Here is a 17,836-nt window from a genome sequence, read left to right as displayed (position 1 = left end):
TCTTGAGAAAGATGAACAAAGTTGGAGGTATCACACTTCCTGATTTCAAATTATACTACAAAGCTATAGTAATCAAAACAGAATGGTACTGGCATTAAAAACAGACACATAGATCAATGAAACAGAATAGAGAGCCCAGAAATAAACCCATGCTTACATGTTCAGTTAATCTACAACAAAAGAAGCAAGAATATACAAAAGAGAAAAGATAGCCTCTTCAATAAATGGTGTTGGGAAAACTGGATAGGTACATGCAAAAGAATCAATCTAGACTACTTTCTCACACCATATTAAAAAAATTCAAAATGGATTAAAGATTTAAATGTAAGACCTGAAACCAGAAAACTTCTAGAGAAAACTATAGGTAGTACACTCTTTGAAATTGATCTTAGCAACATTTTTTTGCATATGTCTCCTCGAGTAAGGGAAACAGAAGCAAAAATAAATAAATGGGATTACGTCAAACTAAAAAGCTTTTACATAGTGAAAGAAATCATCAACAAAATGAAAAGGCAGCCTACTGAATGGGAGAAAATACTTGCAAATGATAGATAAGGGGTTAATATCCAAAATATACAAAAGAAGTCATATAACTCAAGACCAAAAAAACAACTGATTAAAAAATGGGCAGAGGACCAAACAGAAATTTTTCCAAAGAAGATATACAGATGGCCAACAGACACATGAAAAGATGCTCAATATCACTAACAATGAGGGAAGTGCAAATCAAAACCACAATGAGATGCCACCTCATACCTGGCAGAATGGCTATCATCAAAAAAACAAATAACAAGTGTTGGTGAGGATGTGGACAAGAGGTGACCCTGCTACACTGTTGGTGGGAATATAAATTGGTGAAGGCACTATGGAACACAGTGTGGAGCTTCCTCAAAAAATTAAAAATAAAACTGCCATATGATCCAGCAATTTCACTTCTGAGTATTTACCTAAAAAAAACAACACTAATTCAAAAAGATATATGCATATCAACGTTCATTGCAGCATTATTTACAATAGCCAAGATACAGAAGAAACCTAAGTGTTCTTCAATAGACGAATGGATAAAGGAGATATGGTATATATCTGTGTGTGTATATATGTGTGTGTGTGTGTGTGTGTGTGTGTGTGTGTGTGTGTGTGTGTGTGTGTGTGTGTGTATATATATATGTACCATATATACAATGAAGTATAACTCAGCCATAATGAAAATGAAATCTTGGCATTTGCAACACTACAGATTGAAATGCTAAGTGAAATAAGTTAGACAGAGAAAGATAAATACCATATCATCTCACATATACGTGAAATCAGAAAAACAAAACAAATGAACAAACATAATGAAACAAAAACAGACTCACAGATACAGAGAACAAATGGTGGCTGGCAGAGGGAAGTGTTTGGGGATGGAGGTGTGAAATAGGTGAAGGGGATGAAAAAGTATTAAAACTCCAGTTACAAAATAAGTAAGTCATGAGGGTGTAATATACAGCATAAGGAATATGGTCAGTAATATTGTAATAACTTTGTATGGGGACTGATGGTTACTAGACTTTTCATGGTGATCATTTCATAATGTATGCAAATGTCAAATCATTACGTAGTACACCTGAAATTAACATAATATTGTATATCAACTATATTAAGTAAAACAAACAAAAAACAGTACTGATTCATTAGATGTAACAATTTTACTATACTAATGTTAAGATGGAAATAATAGATGAAACTGGGCACAGGGTATATGGAACTCTATACTGCCTTACAATTTTTCTGTAAATCTAAAACTGCTCTAAAATCAAAGTACTTTTTTTTTCTTTTAAGTAAAGGATAGTGTTAAGACAAGAAGGGGAGAGATAACTTTTATTTTTAAAAAAGAGGGAGAAGGCAGGGACAATTTATGATCAGAAACTTACATAACTGTCTGACTCTAATGAGTACTCACATAGCTTCATTAATACATTTGGATTTACGACATTAACTTTAAGTATTAGAAATTCAAGCTGAGTGAGAATTGCTGAACTGCTTTAGAATACTGTTAAATTATTACTACCTAACGCAAAGTAATTCCTTAGAAACTCATAATCATATATAATTACTGAGGTAACAACTAAAAGGAATAATTTCTTACTGTTTATTCAGATTAATAAAATAACCTATTAGCTACAATAGATGGGATAAGCAGTCAGATATTGTAGTAAATAGATGAAATTCCTTCGAACCAATATTTCAAACATTTCTATATTAAAATATTCACGGATGAAAGGCTGAAGCTAGATAGCAGTTATTAAAGCTAAGATAGCATAATAAAGCATAGACCAAGAAAAGAGATTCAAATGGTATTAAAATGAAATCAGAATGAAACGACTAGTCTGAGAGGGAAGAAACATCAGCCAATGCTCAGTAAGTTAAAGGCAAAAGAAGATTTAATACCTTTACAAATCTCTAATGGAAAATGTGGATTACCTCACAGCAGAAGAGGAAAACTGAGACTAGGAAAAGGAATGTATGAAATAATATATGAGTTGAAGAAATAGAAAATGTCTCTTTACTGGCCAACAGTTTCCTTTCATCACTAGTTAATTGAGAAATGCCTACTTTGGGACACCGACTATAAGGTAGGAGGCTAAAAAAAGGTTTATACACTTCACACCTCTGGGCCTCCCCTGGACCTGGCCTGTCTTCAGTGCATTAGAGAAAATGAAGTCATTGGAAAAAACCCAAACTTCTTGTAAAGAATTACTGAAAACTTTGTGTTACTTTATGTTTAATTTATTCATACATTTTTTAAAGGTAGGGACTAGATGAAAAGGGAATGAAATATTTATATATAATGTCATAATTATGAAAATGCGAATGTTTATGTAACAATCTAGAAAAGAACATAGAAAAATTAATGTAAGTGATTAAGGTGGGGTTTTTGATTGATTAAATTTTGAATGGAATTTTTACTTTTACTTTTTGATAAAGTCTAGAGGAAAAGAAAGAAAAAGAAAAGGAAGGGTAAGGAAACAAAGAAACCAAAATCCAAATTGATAAATTGACTGTCTTAATGACCTAAAGATATTAAAGTCTAGAATTGGAATGGAAAAGTCAATGCCAGTTCTTTGGCTACACAGGTGCTTGTGTGTGTGTGTAAGTATGTATATACAACAAACAAATTAATTAATATGTATATGTATATTCCCCAAACTATTAGTTCTTGAAACTAGCATTAATTGAACTTCCTCTCCTACCACTTTTTCTCACTCACTCCACTCCAGCTATACTGATCTTTTTTCTGTCCCATAAATGCCTGCCTTACTTCCTCCTCAAGGCTTTTCACTCACTGATATCTTTCTGAAACATTATTCATTCATAGCTTCATGTTGCTTGCTTCTTCTCATCTTTCATACCTTTACTAAAATACCTCCTCAGAGAAGCCTTCTACACCACCTTCTCAAAAAATACTCTCCCATTATTTTATCACATTTGCTCTCTATATCTGCTTCATAACAACACTTTCTTTTAAATCAGGGCAATCATTACGTTTTTTATTCTCTGCTCTATTTCACTAGAATACAAGCTCCACACGTATATCTGATTTTCTACTTTTCCCCAGTGACTACTGAGGTTCTGGCATACATCAGGTACACAATAATTATTTACTTAATATAAGAATTAGGGATTGCATTGAAAATGTAGATTGCTTTGGGTAGTAGAGTCATTTTCACAATGTTGATTCTTCCAATCCAAGAACATGGTATATCTCTCCATGTATTTGTATCATCTTTAATTTCTTTCATCAGTGTCTTATAATTTTCTGCATACAGGTCTTTTGTCTCCTTAGGTAGGTTTATTCCTAGATATTTTATTCTTTTTGTTGCAATGGTAAATGGGAGTGTTTTCTTGATTTCAATTTCAGATTTTTCATCATTAGTGTATAGGAATGCAAGGGATTTCTGTGCATAAATTTTGTATCCTGCTACTTTACTAAATACATTGATTAGCTCTAGGAGTTTTCTGGTAGCATCTTTAGGATTCTCTATGTATAGTATCATGTCATCTGCAAACAGTGACAGCTTTACTTCTTTTCTGACTTGGATTCCTGTTATTTCTTTTTCTTCTCTGATTGCTGTGGCTAGAACTTCCAAAACTATGTTGAATAAGAGTGGCACAATTTGTATGGAAACACAAAAGACCCCAAATAGCCAAAGCAATCTTGAGAATGAAAAATGGAGCTGGAGGAATCAGGCTCCCTGACTTCAGACTATACTACAAAGCTACAGTAATCAAGACAGTATGGTACTGGCGCAAAAACAGAAATATAGATCAATGGAACAGGAGAGAAAGCCAGAGATAAACCCACGCAAATATGGTCACCTTATTTTTGATAAAGGAGGCAAGAATATACAGTGGAGAAAAGACAGCCTCTTCAATAAGTGGTGCTGGGAAAACTGGACAGCTACATGTAAAAGTATGAAATTAGAACACTCCCTAACACCATACACAAAAATAAACTCAAAATGGATTAAAGACCTAAATGTAAGGCCAGAGACTATCAGATAAACTCTTAGAGGAAAACATAGGCAGAACACTCTATGACATAAATCACAGCAAGGTCCTTTTTGACCCACCTCCTAGAGAAATGGAAATAAAAACAAAAATAAACAAATGGAACCAAATGAAACTTAAAAGCTCTTGCACAGCAAAGGAAACCATAAACAAGACCAAAAGACAACCCTCAGAATGGGAGAAATTATTTGCAAATGAAGCAACTGATAAAGGATTAATCTCCAAAATTTACAAGCAGCTCATGCAGCTCAATAACAAAAAAACAAACAACCCAATCCAAAAATGGGCAGAAGACCTAAATAGACATTTCTCCAAAGAAGATATACAGATTGACAACAAACACATGGAAGAATGCTCAACATCATTAATAATTAGAGAAATGCAAATCAAAACTACAGTGAGATATCATCTCACACTGGTCAGAATGGCCATCATCAAAAAATTTAGAAAGAATAAATGCTGGAGAGGGTGTGGAGAAAAGGGAACACTCTTGCACTGTTGGTGGGAATATAAATTGAGACAGCCACTATGGAGAACAGTATAATTGCTTTATAATTCCGTAAAAAATAATTCCTTAAAAACTACAAATAGAACCACCATACGACCCAGCAATCCCACTACTGGGCATATACCCTGAGAAAACCATAATTCAAAAAGAGTCATGTACCAAAATGTTCATTGCAGCTCTATTTACAATAGCCAGGACATGGAAGCAACCTAAGTGTCCATCAACAGATGAATGGTAAAGAAGATGAGGCACATATATACAATGGAATATTACTCAGCCATAAAAAGAAACAAAATTGAGTTATTTGTAGTGAGGGGGATGGACCTAGAGTCTGTCATACAAAGTGAAGTAAGTCAGAAAGAGAAAAACAAAAACTGTATGCTAACACATATATGTGGAATCTAAGAGAAAAAAAAAAAAGGTCATGAAGAACTTAAGGGTAAGGCAGGAATAAAGACACAGACCTACTAGAGCATGGAGTTGAGGATATTTGGAGGGGGACGGGTAAACTGTGACAAAGTGAGAGAGTGGCATGGACATATATGCAGTACAAAACGTAAAATAGATAGCTAGTGGGAAGCAGCCACATAGCACAGGGAGATCAGCTAGGTGGTTTTTGACCACCTAGAGGGGTGGGATAGGGAGGGTGGGAGGGAGGGAGACGCAAGAGGGAAGAGATATGGGAACATATGTATATGTATAACTGATTCACTTTGTTATAAAGCAGAAGCTAACACACCACTGTAAAGCAAGTATACTCCAATAAAGATGTTAAAAAAAGAATTAAACTGCCAAATACTGAAATAAGTGACTATTATTAGTGACTATTAAATAAGTGAGTATTAACATTTATCGAAAGAAGTGACTATAAACATACATGCTTGGTATATAATGGGATACATGTGTGGTATACAATGATGAGTGAAAGTTATCTATGCCGTCAGAGCACTTACAGACTACTGAAGGAGACACTCAACAAGTAAAACAAACTACAGTTGACCCTTGAACAACATGGGTTTGAACTGCGTGGGTCCAATTCTACATGGACCTTTTTCAATAAATACTATGGTACTATATGATCCAGGGTTGGCTGAATCCACAGATGTGGAATTGCAGATAGATGGGTGACTATGGGACTTGAGCATCTGTGGATTTTGGTATAGAGAGACTGCTGGAACCAATCTCCCGTGGAAACCAAGCAACAACTGTACAATAAACTTCTTCAAATTATGAGATATTCTATAAAGGTACAAAAGGTTCTATGAGAAAGTAAAGGAAGAAGCAGAAGTTAGACTAAGTAGCTCTGAAGTGATTTTAATACTGAGAATCAAGTGCCAATCATGAAAATAAGACCACATAGATGGTAAATGGCAGAGCAAGAATTTGAATCCAGGTGGTCTGGTTCCAAAGTCTAGGGCCTGAGCACTACTCAATGCTGCCTCTCTACAGAGAAGAATTACACAAAATGGGAGCTTCATATCATTTAGATATTTATACTTGCTCTAAAAAGATTCTAAGAATCATGGGAACTTAGAAAAGAAAATATTTGAAACAGAATGAGACAAGACAGATTTCTTAGAATCTTATGAAGAAATAGGCAAATTTACATATACCACTGAATCGTTTCCTTAGGGCAATAAACGTTATATTTCTTACCTTAACACCTATTGCAACAATAAGGTGCTTGGGAAATTGAGAGCTGTCAAAACAATACAGACAGTTTTCCATTAGTGCAGCAAGTCTCTGGTGCTCAGCAATAGCTTTTTTCCTCTGATTCTCTTCCTCTTCACCAAAACATTCTCTCTCAGCTGCTCTGGAGACAAACATGTCATCCAGAGTGTAATAGTCTCCATCTGTTTTTCCCATAAACTGAAAAAACAAAATAATAGTAGTGGGGAGAAGGTAGTAGTTAATTCAGTTTATTGTACTGTGGCATACTGAAGTCATATCTGTAAGTCCTGTGATAAAACTCTTACATTAAAAGAAAAAAGAAAACATGATTAAAATTTAAGCTTGACCTGCAAGGACCAAGTTATTATCATCATCATAGCTAAAGTTTACTGAGTATTTACTATGTGCAGTTCTATGCAATTTGATTGTTTTATACTCCTATGATGAGGGAACCATTACCATTTCTATTTAATAGATGAGGAACTTGAACGACAGAGAGGTTAAGAACAACCTTCACTTTAAAATTAGCATACACTCTATTAAACTTACAAGCCAATTTGCTAATATGTATATTGAGAGCATTGAGAGCCACGTTCCCCTTTCTCTTTTAAAAATAATTTTCTTTTTCATTTGTTTTTATTGAGGTAACAATGATTTATAAAACTATATAAGTTTCATGTGTACAAAACCAAATTCTTTAATAAGTCTTTTCTAACACCCTTTTACTGAAATACTGAGCAATTCAACATGGTGTGCGTTCTGCCTTGCTGCAATAAGTAATAAACCCAACTTGTTTAACTCTGTGTGCCCCTGGTGGTCTTTGACTAACAGCCACTGACAGTATCAAGAAATACTGTTAATTTGTGTGTGTGTGATAATGGTGTTGTGATAATGCTAAAAACTTCTGTTAAAAGTTTATTTATTTATCTTATTGAGGTGTGGTTGGTTTCAATGTTGTGTTGGTTTTGGGTGTGCAGCAGGGTGATTCAGTTATATATATGTGTAAATAAATATGTATATGTATATGTATGTGTATGTATATGTGTGTGTTTTTTTTCAGATTCTTTTCCATTATAGGTTATTGCAGGATGCTGAGTGTAGTTCCCTGTGCTTATCAGTAGGTCCTTGTTTGTCTGTTTTGTATATAGTAGTGTGTATCTGTTAAACCCAAACTCCTAATTTATTTAAATTAGGAATTAAAAGTTTATTTTTATTAAAAAAATAAATCCCAGAACCTCATCTATGAAAAAATAAAAATAAAAAAAATAAAATTAGTATACGCTCCACATAGAACATAAAACATTTTTCAACTGTATCTCAAGGCACCTTCTCTATACCTCCCCCAACATAAACTGTAGCCAGGGTGATGTTTTTAAAACAAAAATTTTATTTACTTATTTTATTTATGTCCCTACTTAAAATCCTCAAAGAGCTCTACATTGTGAACAGGATCAAGTTCAAACTGTTGTTTGGCCTAAGCCATAGACACAGAACGGTATAATGGTTAAGAGCTTGGGCTCTATAGTCAGAATGACCATGGTAAAATTCTATCTCCTGTCTGTATAATCTTGGGCAGTTATTTAATCTCTCTGAGCTCTCTCTCTGTTTTATTTCCTCATTTTACAATGGCTATAACAATATTATCCATCTAATAGGGTTATCTTTCTTCATCCTTACAACACATGCCTGGCACACAATAAGGACTCATAAATGTGAGTCACCTCGGTCACATGTGATCACATCCCTACTCAAACTCTACACTTTGCCACCCTACTTTAGTCCCCAAAAGTACTGTTACCTTCAGGCTTTGCACATATTGCTCTCTGAGCAGTTCTGCCCTCAATTTTGCCATTCCTACCCCTACTCATTTTTTAATCTGAGGTTTAGATTTAGTTGTCACCTGCATGAAAGAACTTTTCTAGATCGTCCAAGCTCCTTCAGTACTATACTCACATTAGTTTCATGAGGACCACACTGTATCAAAACAGCTCATTAACTTATGTTTTTCTTCCATTAGACTAAGTTCTACTTAGTCTACTAAATACCAAAAAGAAAATGACTGTTTTCATCTTACCAGATACTTAAATAGATATGAAGAAAGCCAGAGTGCCTGTACTCCTGTCAGAGAAAGTAGATTTCAAAGCAAAGAATATTATGAAGGATAAAGAAGGTCATTTCATAATAATAAAAGACTTACAGCAGGAGGACAAAACAATCCTAAAGTTTATGCACCTAATAATAGTTTCAAAATATATGAAGCAAAAACTTGACAGAACTGTAGGAGAAATAGACAAACCCACAACTGTAGTCAGAAATTCAAATGCCACTCTCTCTACAATTGATAAAACAAATAGAAAATCAATAGGCAATAGAAGACTTGAACAAACTATCAACCAATCTGACATAACCAACAATGACAGAAATTGTATCCAACAGAAATTGTATCAGCAGAATAAACATTCTTCTCAAGTGCACAGAGAACATTTACCAAGACAGACGGCATTCTCAGACTTAAAACAAACTCTCAATAAATTTAAAAGAATTCAAGTAACATAGAGTATGTGCACTGAAAACAATGGAATTAGACTAGAAATCCCAACAGAAAGATATATGGAAAATAGTCAAGTATGCAAAAATTAAATAGTGTACTTCCAAATAACCCACGGATCATCAAAAAAATAAAATTAGAAAGTTTTTTGAACTATAATAAAACAAAAACAGGACATGTGAGAATTTGTGGTGTACTGTGAAAGCAGTACCTAGAAGGACAATTACAGAACTAACCACTTATATTAGAAAACAAGAGAGGCCTTAAATCAATGATGTCATCTTCCAACTTAAAAAACTAGAAAAAGAAGAGAAGTAAAACTAAATGTAAACAGAAGAAAATTTCTAAAATGTCATTATTGATAGAATCAGGTAAAAAGATTATTATCAGTAAGGTATTTCTCAGAGCACATTAGCTTCAGGAATTAATTTTTATCTTCTACTTTTTCTCTTTATTAATCTTTGATTATCTCTCTATTCTTCAGGTTTGTCTATTTATATGTAGTCTCCTGACTTACAAATTATTATTTTAACTTCAGACCTTTATCTCAACCATAATATATCAAATTTTGAAAAATGTCCAAACTGGTCACTAAAATTTTCATGAAAATAGTGACTAACTATATGCTAGATATTAATAGAAACTTTAAGTACCCTCTCAGCCAAATACCTCTACAACATAGGAATTGTCATTCTCCCTTCATATTAAAAAACTGAGGCTAAGAGAGACTAAATAACTTAATCAAAATCACATAATTATTAAGAGACAGAGCCAGGAATCAAGTTTGATTGTAAAACTGAGAGTGCCTGGCATATAGTGAGCCTCTCTCACTTAAGAAACCTATCTTTAAAACATAGAAAGGGAATACTGTGAATATAGTCTATGAAGCAGAATAAAGAATTAGAAGAAACCTTAAATTTCATCCAGAATAAACATACCCAATCAAGTTAAGGTACATATTAAAAGAGAATACAGATATCTCATGGGTATTTATCTTTTCTAAAATACATTAGTGAGCAGAATATGTACTTCTACATGTAACTTTACTTTCATATGATATATTGTTAAAATATTGTTATTAAAAATCAGTTCATAACTTGTCAGGGAATATATTCAATTCAAATAAAATCAATTGAAAACAGAAGACAGTATTTCTAGTTTTTAAATCTATGTTCCATGAATGCTGCTGAACGTCTCTGATCTATTCACAGTTTTTGACTTAAATAGGGGACAGTCTTCCAAATTAAGTCTGAATGATTCTTCAACACAACTGAAATATGATACTCATCTATCCCAGAACAATAATTCCCTCCTCCTACATCCTCTAATTATTTGCATTTTCCCATTATCTTCTCTTTGGGGTTTGACACAAAATGTTTTTACCTTTATCTGTCACGTACACATCTATGACCTTACCCCCAACCAAAAATTTTTAATGAACAGAGATAGTGGAGAATATAAGACCAAGAAGGGGAAAAGTGAAAATATTTGCTGGAGGAAAGGAGGTGAAGAAAACAAGAGGGGCATGAAAATATGCCTCTTTTTCATTTAGATAGAGTCCTAAAGAAAACTGATGAGATGGTACAAGATCAAGATAGTATATCATAAATTTTAGAACTTTGAGAATCTCTTTTCTAAATAAATAAGAAAATGTGATAAAATAGTTATAACATTAAAATGAATAAGATAAAAGAAAGGGGAGTAGATGTCAATACTACCCAAAGTGATCTACAATGTATGCAACATCTATCAAAATCTCAATGACGTTTTTTGCAGAAATAGAAAAAGCCATCTTAAAATTCATATGGAATCTCAAGGGACTACAAATAAACAATCTTTAAAAAGAACAAAGTTGGAGGTCTCACACGTCCTGATTTTAAAACGTACTACAAAGCTACAATAATCAAAATAATGTGATACTGGCATAAAGAAAGATATATAGACCAATGGAATAGAATGGAGATCCCAGAAATAAACAAACTCATATATGGTCAAATGATTTTCAGTAAGGGTGCCAAGACCACTGAATAGGGAAACGACAGTCTTTTAAACAAACGGTGTTGGGAAAACTGGATATTCACATGCAAAAAAAGATGAAGTTGGACCCTCACCTCATACCATATAAAAAAATTAACTCAAAATGCATCACAGACCTAACTTAAAAGCTAAAACTTTAAAACTCTTAGAAGAAATCATAGGGGAAAAGCTTCATGACATTGAATTTGGCAATGATTGCTTGGCTATGGCAACAAAAGCACAAGCAATAAAGAAAAAATAGGTAAGTTGGATTTCATCAAACTTAAAACTTTTGTGCATCAAAGGACACTCTCAACAGAGTGATAAGGCAGCCCACAGAATGGGAGAAAATATTTGTAAATCACTTATTTGATAAGGGACTTACAACCAGAATACATAAAGAACTCCTACAATTCAACAACATCAAAAAACAAGCAACCTGATTTTAAAATGGGCAAAGGATCTAAACAGACATTTCTCCAAGGAAGATATACAAATGGCCAATAAATACAGGGAAATGTAAATGAAAACTACAATGAAGTTACGACTTCATGCTCACTAGAATCAAATAGTCAGATAATAACAAGTGTTGTCAAGGATGTGGAGAAATTGATACCCTCAAACACCGCTGGTGGGAGTGCAAAGTCATGGTGCTGCTTTGGAAAACAGTCTGGTAGTTCCTCAAACAATTCAATATAGATTAATTAATAAATAATTAAACATATGGGCTACCATATGACCTAACAATTCCACTTCCAGGTATATACCCAGGAGAAATGAAAACATATGCCTAACAAAAACTTGTATATGAATCTTTACAGCAGCATTATTCATAGAAGTCAAAACTTGTACACAATCTAAATGCCCATCAATTGATGAACAGATCAACAAAACATATAAAATATGTACAACAGAGTGAGTATATTTGGCTATAAAAAACAAATGAAGTACTGATACCCCCTACAACACTCTGAAAACATGCTAAGTGAAAGAAGTCAGTCACAAAAAATCACTATCATATACATGAAATGTCCAGATCAGCAAAATCTATACAGACAGAAAACAAACTCAAGGCTGCTTAAGGCTGGAGATGGAGGAGGACTAAGAGGGTTAGGGGGTGACAGCTAAAGGTTACAGGGTTTATTCTTGAGGTGATAAAAATGTTGTAAAATTGACTGTAGTGATAGTTACATATATTCATGAAGATACTAAAAACCATTGAATTTTACACTTTAAAAGGGTGAATTTGTATGGCACGTGAATCATATCTCAATAAACCTGTGTTTTAAAAAATCAACTGTACCCAAATAGAGGTCTGGCCTTTGGCTTCTGTCACTGGAAGGTAATCTTTAAGGACTTGCAATGTCCTGCCTAAAACAGTGGTTTTGTTTATCTGAGGGTCTTGGGCCACACGAGCCATCTATGTTAACAATGTGGTTTATGCTGGGAAATTTGGGCCACACAGTATCAGCTCCACCTCAGGAGGGGCTGGAAACTGCCATCTTCACAGGCAATCAACCATGTCTATGTGACCAAATCCTAACAAAAACTGCACACCAATGCTTGGGGGAGCTTCCCTAGTTGGCAATACCCTGTGTATTTCACACATTATTGCTGGAAGAAGTTAGTGCTGTCCATGATTCACTGGGAAAGGGGACAAATGGAAGATTCATGCTTGAAATTCTGCTGGATTCAGCTCCATGAGCCGCTTCCCTTGACTAATTTTCCATCTGTATTCTTTCACTGTAATAAACCTTAACTGTATATTTAACAGCTTTTAGGGAATTCTGTGAGTCCTTGTAGTAAAGTATCAAAGCTGAAGGTGGGCTTGGGGATCCCTGAACTTGAAGCTGATGTCAGAAGTGAGGATGGTCTTAGGGACATTGGGGAGATATAATAAACACAATGCACGAACACTGATCAGATCCTGAATCTCAAAAAAAAAAAGCTATAAAAATTTAAATATAGGTTCATCTATATCAACATTTAAAAAAATAAATACATGGTTTTGCATGATACACAGGCACCACCCAAAGTGGACAGCTACAGCACTACAGTCCCACTCTGGAATGGCCATAAAGGGAAATTATCTCAGTAAGAAGAACTTTGCGCAGTGAGTTCACTTTGCCTGGAAAGAGAGATGGCCATAGATACAGGTCTACACTGATTCATGTACTATGGCAAATGGTTTGGCTGGATGGCCAGGAACCTGGATAGAACACAAGTAGAGATTACCAACAAGGAAGTCTGGGGAAGAGGTATATGGACAGACCTCTCCAAATAGATACAGATATTTATGTCACTAGTGATATTTATGTCACTAGCCACTCCTACCATTGTTCCAATGAGCTTGTGAACAAAGTGGCCATGCAGGTATGGAAACTATTCAAGGGTTCAGCAACATCAAAGCTGATCTGGCTATAGCCACTGCTGAATATCCAATCTGCCAACAGAGATCAACACTGAGCCTCTGATATGAGCACCACTCCTTTGGGAGATCAACACTGAGCGTCTGATACGAGTACCACTCCTTTGGGGGATCAGGCAGCTAACTGGTGGCAAGTTGGGTACATTGGACTGCTGTCATCATGGAAGGAGTAGCACTTTGTTCTTACTGGAATAGACACTTACTCTGGATATTGACTTGCCTTCAATGCATACAGTGATTCTGCCAAAACTACCATCTCTGGACTTGTATCATTGTGGTATCACACATATGCTTCTGACCAAGGAAACAATTTCACAGCAGATGAAATGTGTCTATGCCCATTGCAGTCACCATGTAACAATGATGACTACCAAGCAGCACTGCTCACTAATTCACCATGTTCCCCACCATCTGAAGTAGCTGGCTGGATAGAACAGTGAACTGGCCTTTTTAAGATTTAATTACAAGTGCTGGATAGGTGATGTCTTGTAAACTAAGGGTATGTCTCCCAGAATGAAGTAAGTGCTCTAAATCAGCACCCAAACTATGATGCTATCTTTCCCACAGCCAGAATTCACAGGTATGGGAATCTAGGGGGGATAAAACAGGAGTGACCTATCTCACTACTGCCCCTTTTGATACACTAGCAAAATTTCTGCTTCCCAACTCTGTGATCTTAGGCTCTACTAGTCTAGAGGTCTTAGTTCTAAAGAGAGGAATACATCTATCAAGGGACACAATGATTAATTGAACTTGAAGTTCCGACAGCCACCTGGCCACTCTGGCTCCTCATTCCACTGAATCAAAAGGCAAAGAGGGGAGTTACTGTACTTTCTAGAGTGATTGATTCTGACTATAAAGGGAAAATTGGGCTGGTACTACATAATGGAGGTAAGAGGAAGTATATCTTGAATATAGGTTACCTTTTAGGGCACCTCTTGGAATTCTCATGGCCTATGATTAAAGTCAATGATAAAATACAACTCAGTTAAGGCAGGACAGCTAATAAATGGCCCAGACCTTCTGAATGAAGGACTGGATCACCCCACAAGGCAAGGGGCCATGACCAGCTAAGATGTTGCTGAGGACAAAAGGAATACAGAATGGGTAGTAGAGGAAAGCAGGTATAAATACTAGATGAAACTCCATAACCAGTTTCAGAAATTAATATTGTAATATTATGGTATCCTTTCAATATTTTGATATGAATTTATATGTGTGAATATACACCTAAATATTAACAAAACTTCTTTCTTTTCTTCCCCTTTCTCATCCCCTTACCATCTAACATAATAGTAGCTTTGTACTCTATTCTGGGGACACAGCCTGTTTTTGGTTGTATGTAGGACAGTTCTATCATGTTGCACAGAAGCACGATTTTGTTTTCTTTATTTGGAGATTAAATATAGTTTAAAGAGAGGAGCCAAGGTAACATGGTTGTGGTCACTGGGTCAATTTGACTAGTCTGACATACACTTACCAGAATTCCCTTTTCAGTGTATTTCTGGTTATGATGGGTAACAAGAGATTTTTATAGAAGACCTGAAGAGTAGAAATAAAGCAGCAGCCATTTTATAGCTTGCATACATTGTCACTTAACTGCTGGTTCACCTCCTTATATAAGGCAGCATCTGAGTCTGCAGCTGCCCCACCTTTCCCACCATCCTCCTTCAGCTTCTCTGACTTCTAGGCCAGATGTGTGTATTTAGCTCCTAGCCTAATCTACAGAATACCCACACCACCAAGGTCAGAGGCAACATAAACTGACATGTATATTTGTCCATCCTCGAGAATTCCAGCTCATGCCTGTGGGTTCTAGCTTGTTCTTGTTCTTAGTCTCCCCCGCTTTATATTCATTTTTCCTTCCCAAGAGCCTGTTCTCTGGACTTAAAGCTCCAAATTCAGATGCAACCACAATAGCCTTAAAAAGATTGCTTAACCAGCTTCTACAATGGCATAAGGTCAAATCCCTGTAAAGAAACCTATGTCTATATGTCTTTTAATAGTTCTGTTTCTCTGATCAATAAGTGACTGATAAACATATAACCCTCTATAAACAGCAATAACAAACTGCTTCTGTTCAGAGGCTCTGCTTGTATAACATTTTTTCAATATTATTCCAAGAATAATATTATTCTAAATATCATTAATCATAATGTAAGTGAAATTCAGACATTTCAAATGCCAACTGTATAATATAATGGGAGAAAATTAATATAATAATAAAATAAAACCACTCCTTTTCTGCTTCAGTCCACTTTCCTTAAAAACCAAATCCAGGGCTTCCCTGGTGGCGCAGTGGTTGAGAGTCCACCTGCTGATGTAGGGGATGCGGGTTCGTGCGCCGGTCCGGGAGGATCCCACATGCCGTGGATCTGCTGGGCCCGTGAGCCATGGCCGCTGGGCCTGCGCGTCTGGAGCCTGTGCTCTGCGACGGGAGAGGCCACGACGGTGAGAGGCCCGCGCACCGCAAAAAAACAAACAAACAAATCCAATTATACTATTTGAGCATAGTCTAATCTGAATGTAGTCAATCATCTCCCTTTTCTGGCCCTCTGCAATGCTTGCATGTTACTATAGAAAAGTTATTATATTTTATAAATGGTTCCATTATAAGCTCATAAGCTAACTGCCACTTCAACATAATAAGAAAACCTCCCATTTTCCACAGTGGCAATTTTAGATGATCACCATCAAACCCTGGACACTCCATCAACTCCTCTCTCACTTTCAGTAGATGACCTCAAAGAAAAATTAAAATCAGACAAGAATTTCCTGATCCTCCTACCACCAAACCTAAAACCATCCACAAACACACAGCTTATACTTCTTTTCTCCTGAGATAATGGAAGGGTATATGTGCTCCTGTTTAAATTCTGTCATCCATGCAGTAGACCCTACCTAACCCCTCTTCACATACTCTGGATAGGACTGACTCTCTGCAGTCTGCTCAGTTGTGCCACTCATAACTTCTTCTCCTTTATCATGGGCCTTTTTTCCCTTGCCAACAACTCTTCCTAACTAGAATTTAAGTATTTAAGCATGCCAAACATTCTTCTATTTTAAACAGTTCCTTTGGAATACACACCACCTTTTATCACAGTAAAAGTTAAACCTCTTGAATGAATTGTCAAGGGAAGAGAAGAAAGAAGTCAGGATTTTATTAAACAGTGATAACTGGGGGAGATGTCAAAATATGACTGATGTTTAGAATACAACCATTAATGTAAACCAGTTGAATAAGTCTTCCTGAACAGCCAAATTTCCAAACAGTTAAGGGTTTACCATTTAAGCAAAGAAACATTACTTATTATAGTCATTTTGAATACAAATGTTCCCAGAGTTATAAACTGTCCTACCTTTTAAAACATAATTACTGGAATTTAGTCTTATCCTGGTAATAGGGTAATTAATGGAACAATTATTAAAATGTGCCATAATTCACAAATGGCCCTCTCAAGGGCTAGTGGCTTCTATGCTAGCTATGTCAACCAAGATGTTTATGACTTTTCAATTCTTTACCTGAATTTTTCCATCTCATTCTTTGCTCTATATTAAGTCAGCTGTTGGTTCTCATTGTTATAAGCACTTCTTCTTGTGGTACTCGTGTCCCCACTTCTAATTTGCTACTTTTATTATATTTCTGGTCTAAAGTTGAATAGCCAAGTATATTAGAATTATATATAAAAGTACGGCTTAGAGGCCACCTTCTCCAGGTAATCAGTAAATAGTTGATAAATTTAGAGGAAAGACAAAAAAGCTACCCTATAGTCTATAAATACTAGATTGGCATCAAGAGAAAAGACTTAAAAAAAAATCTTCTTAAAATGATGACAATAGAAGGACCTTCAAGATGGCAGAGGAGTAACACATAGAGATCACCTTCCTCCCCACAGATACATCAGAAATACATCTACATGTGGAACAACTCCTACAGAACACCTACTGAATGCTGGCAGAAGACCTCAGACTTCCCAAAAGGCAAGGAAATCCCCATGTACCTGAGTAGGGCAAAAGAAAAACGAAAAAACAGAGACAAAAGAGTAGGGATGGGACCTGCACCAGTGGGAAGGAGCTGGGAAAGAGGAAAAGTTTCCTCACACTAGGAAGCCCC

The 17,836-nt window shown here is 35.6% G+C and overlaps 1 protein-coding gene across 3 annotated transcripts in view; it reads right to left on the bottom strand.

Annotated features, from left to right (window-relative positions):
• The window catches only part of CWF19L2 (CWF19 like cell cycle control factor 2), a 193,507-nt gene that overhangs the window by 37,029 nt on the left and 138,642 nt on the right, over positions 1-17,836 (bottom strand). For all 3 annotated transcript variants that reach the window (XM_060160317.1, XM_060160319.1, XM_060160320.1), the window contains one exon: positions 6,716-6,928. In XM_060160317.1, the coding sequence (XP_060016300.1) occupies positions 6,716-6,928 (213 nt within the window). The remainder of the gene's footprint in view (positions 1-6,715; positions 6,929-17,836) is intronic.

The sequence above is a fragment of the Lagenorhynchus albirostris genome, chromosome 9, assembly GCF_949774975.1.
Source record: "Lagenorhynchus albirostris chromosome 9, mLagAlb1.1, whole genome shotgun sequence".
In the NCBI taxonomy this organism is placed as follows: Eukaryota; Metazoa; Chordata; class Mammalia; order Artiodactyla; family Delphinidae; genus Lagenorhynchus; species Lagenorhynchus albirostris.
The sequence above is the reverse complement of the archived record's forward strand: the minus strand, read 5'-3'. Positions and strand labels throughout refer to the sequence as shown.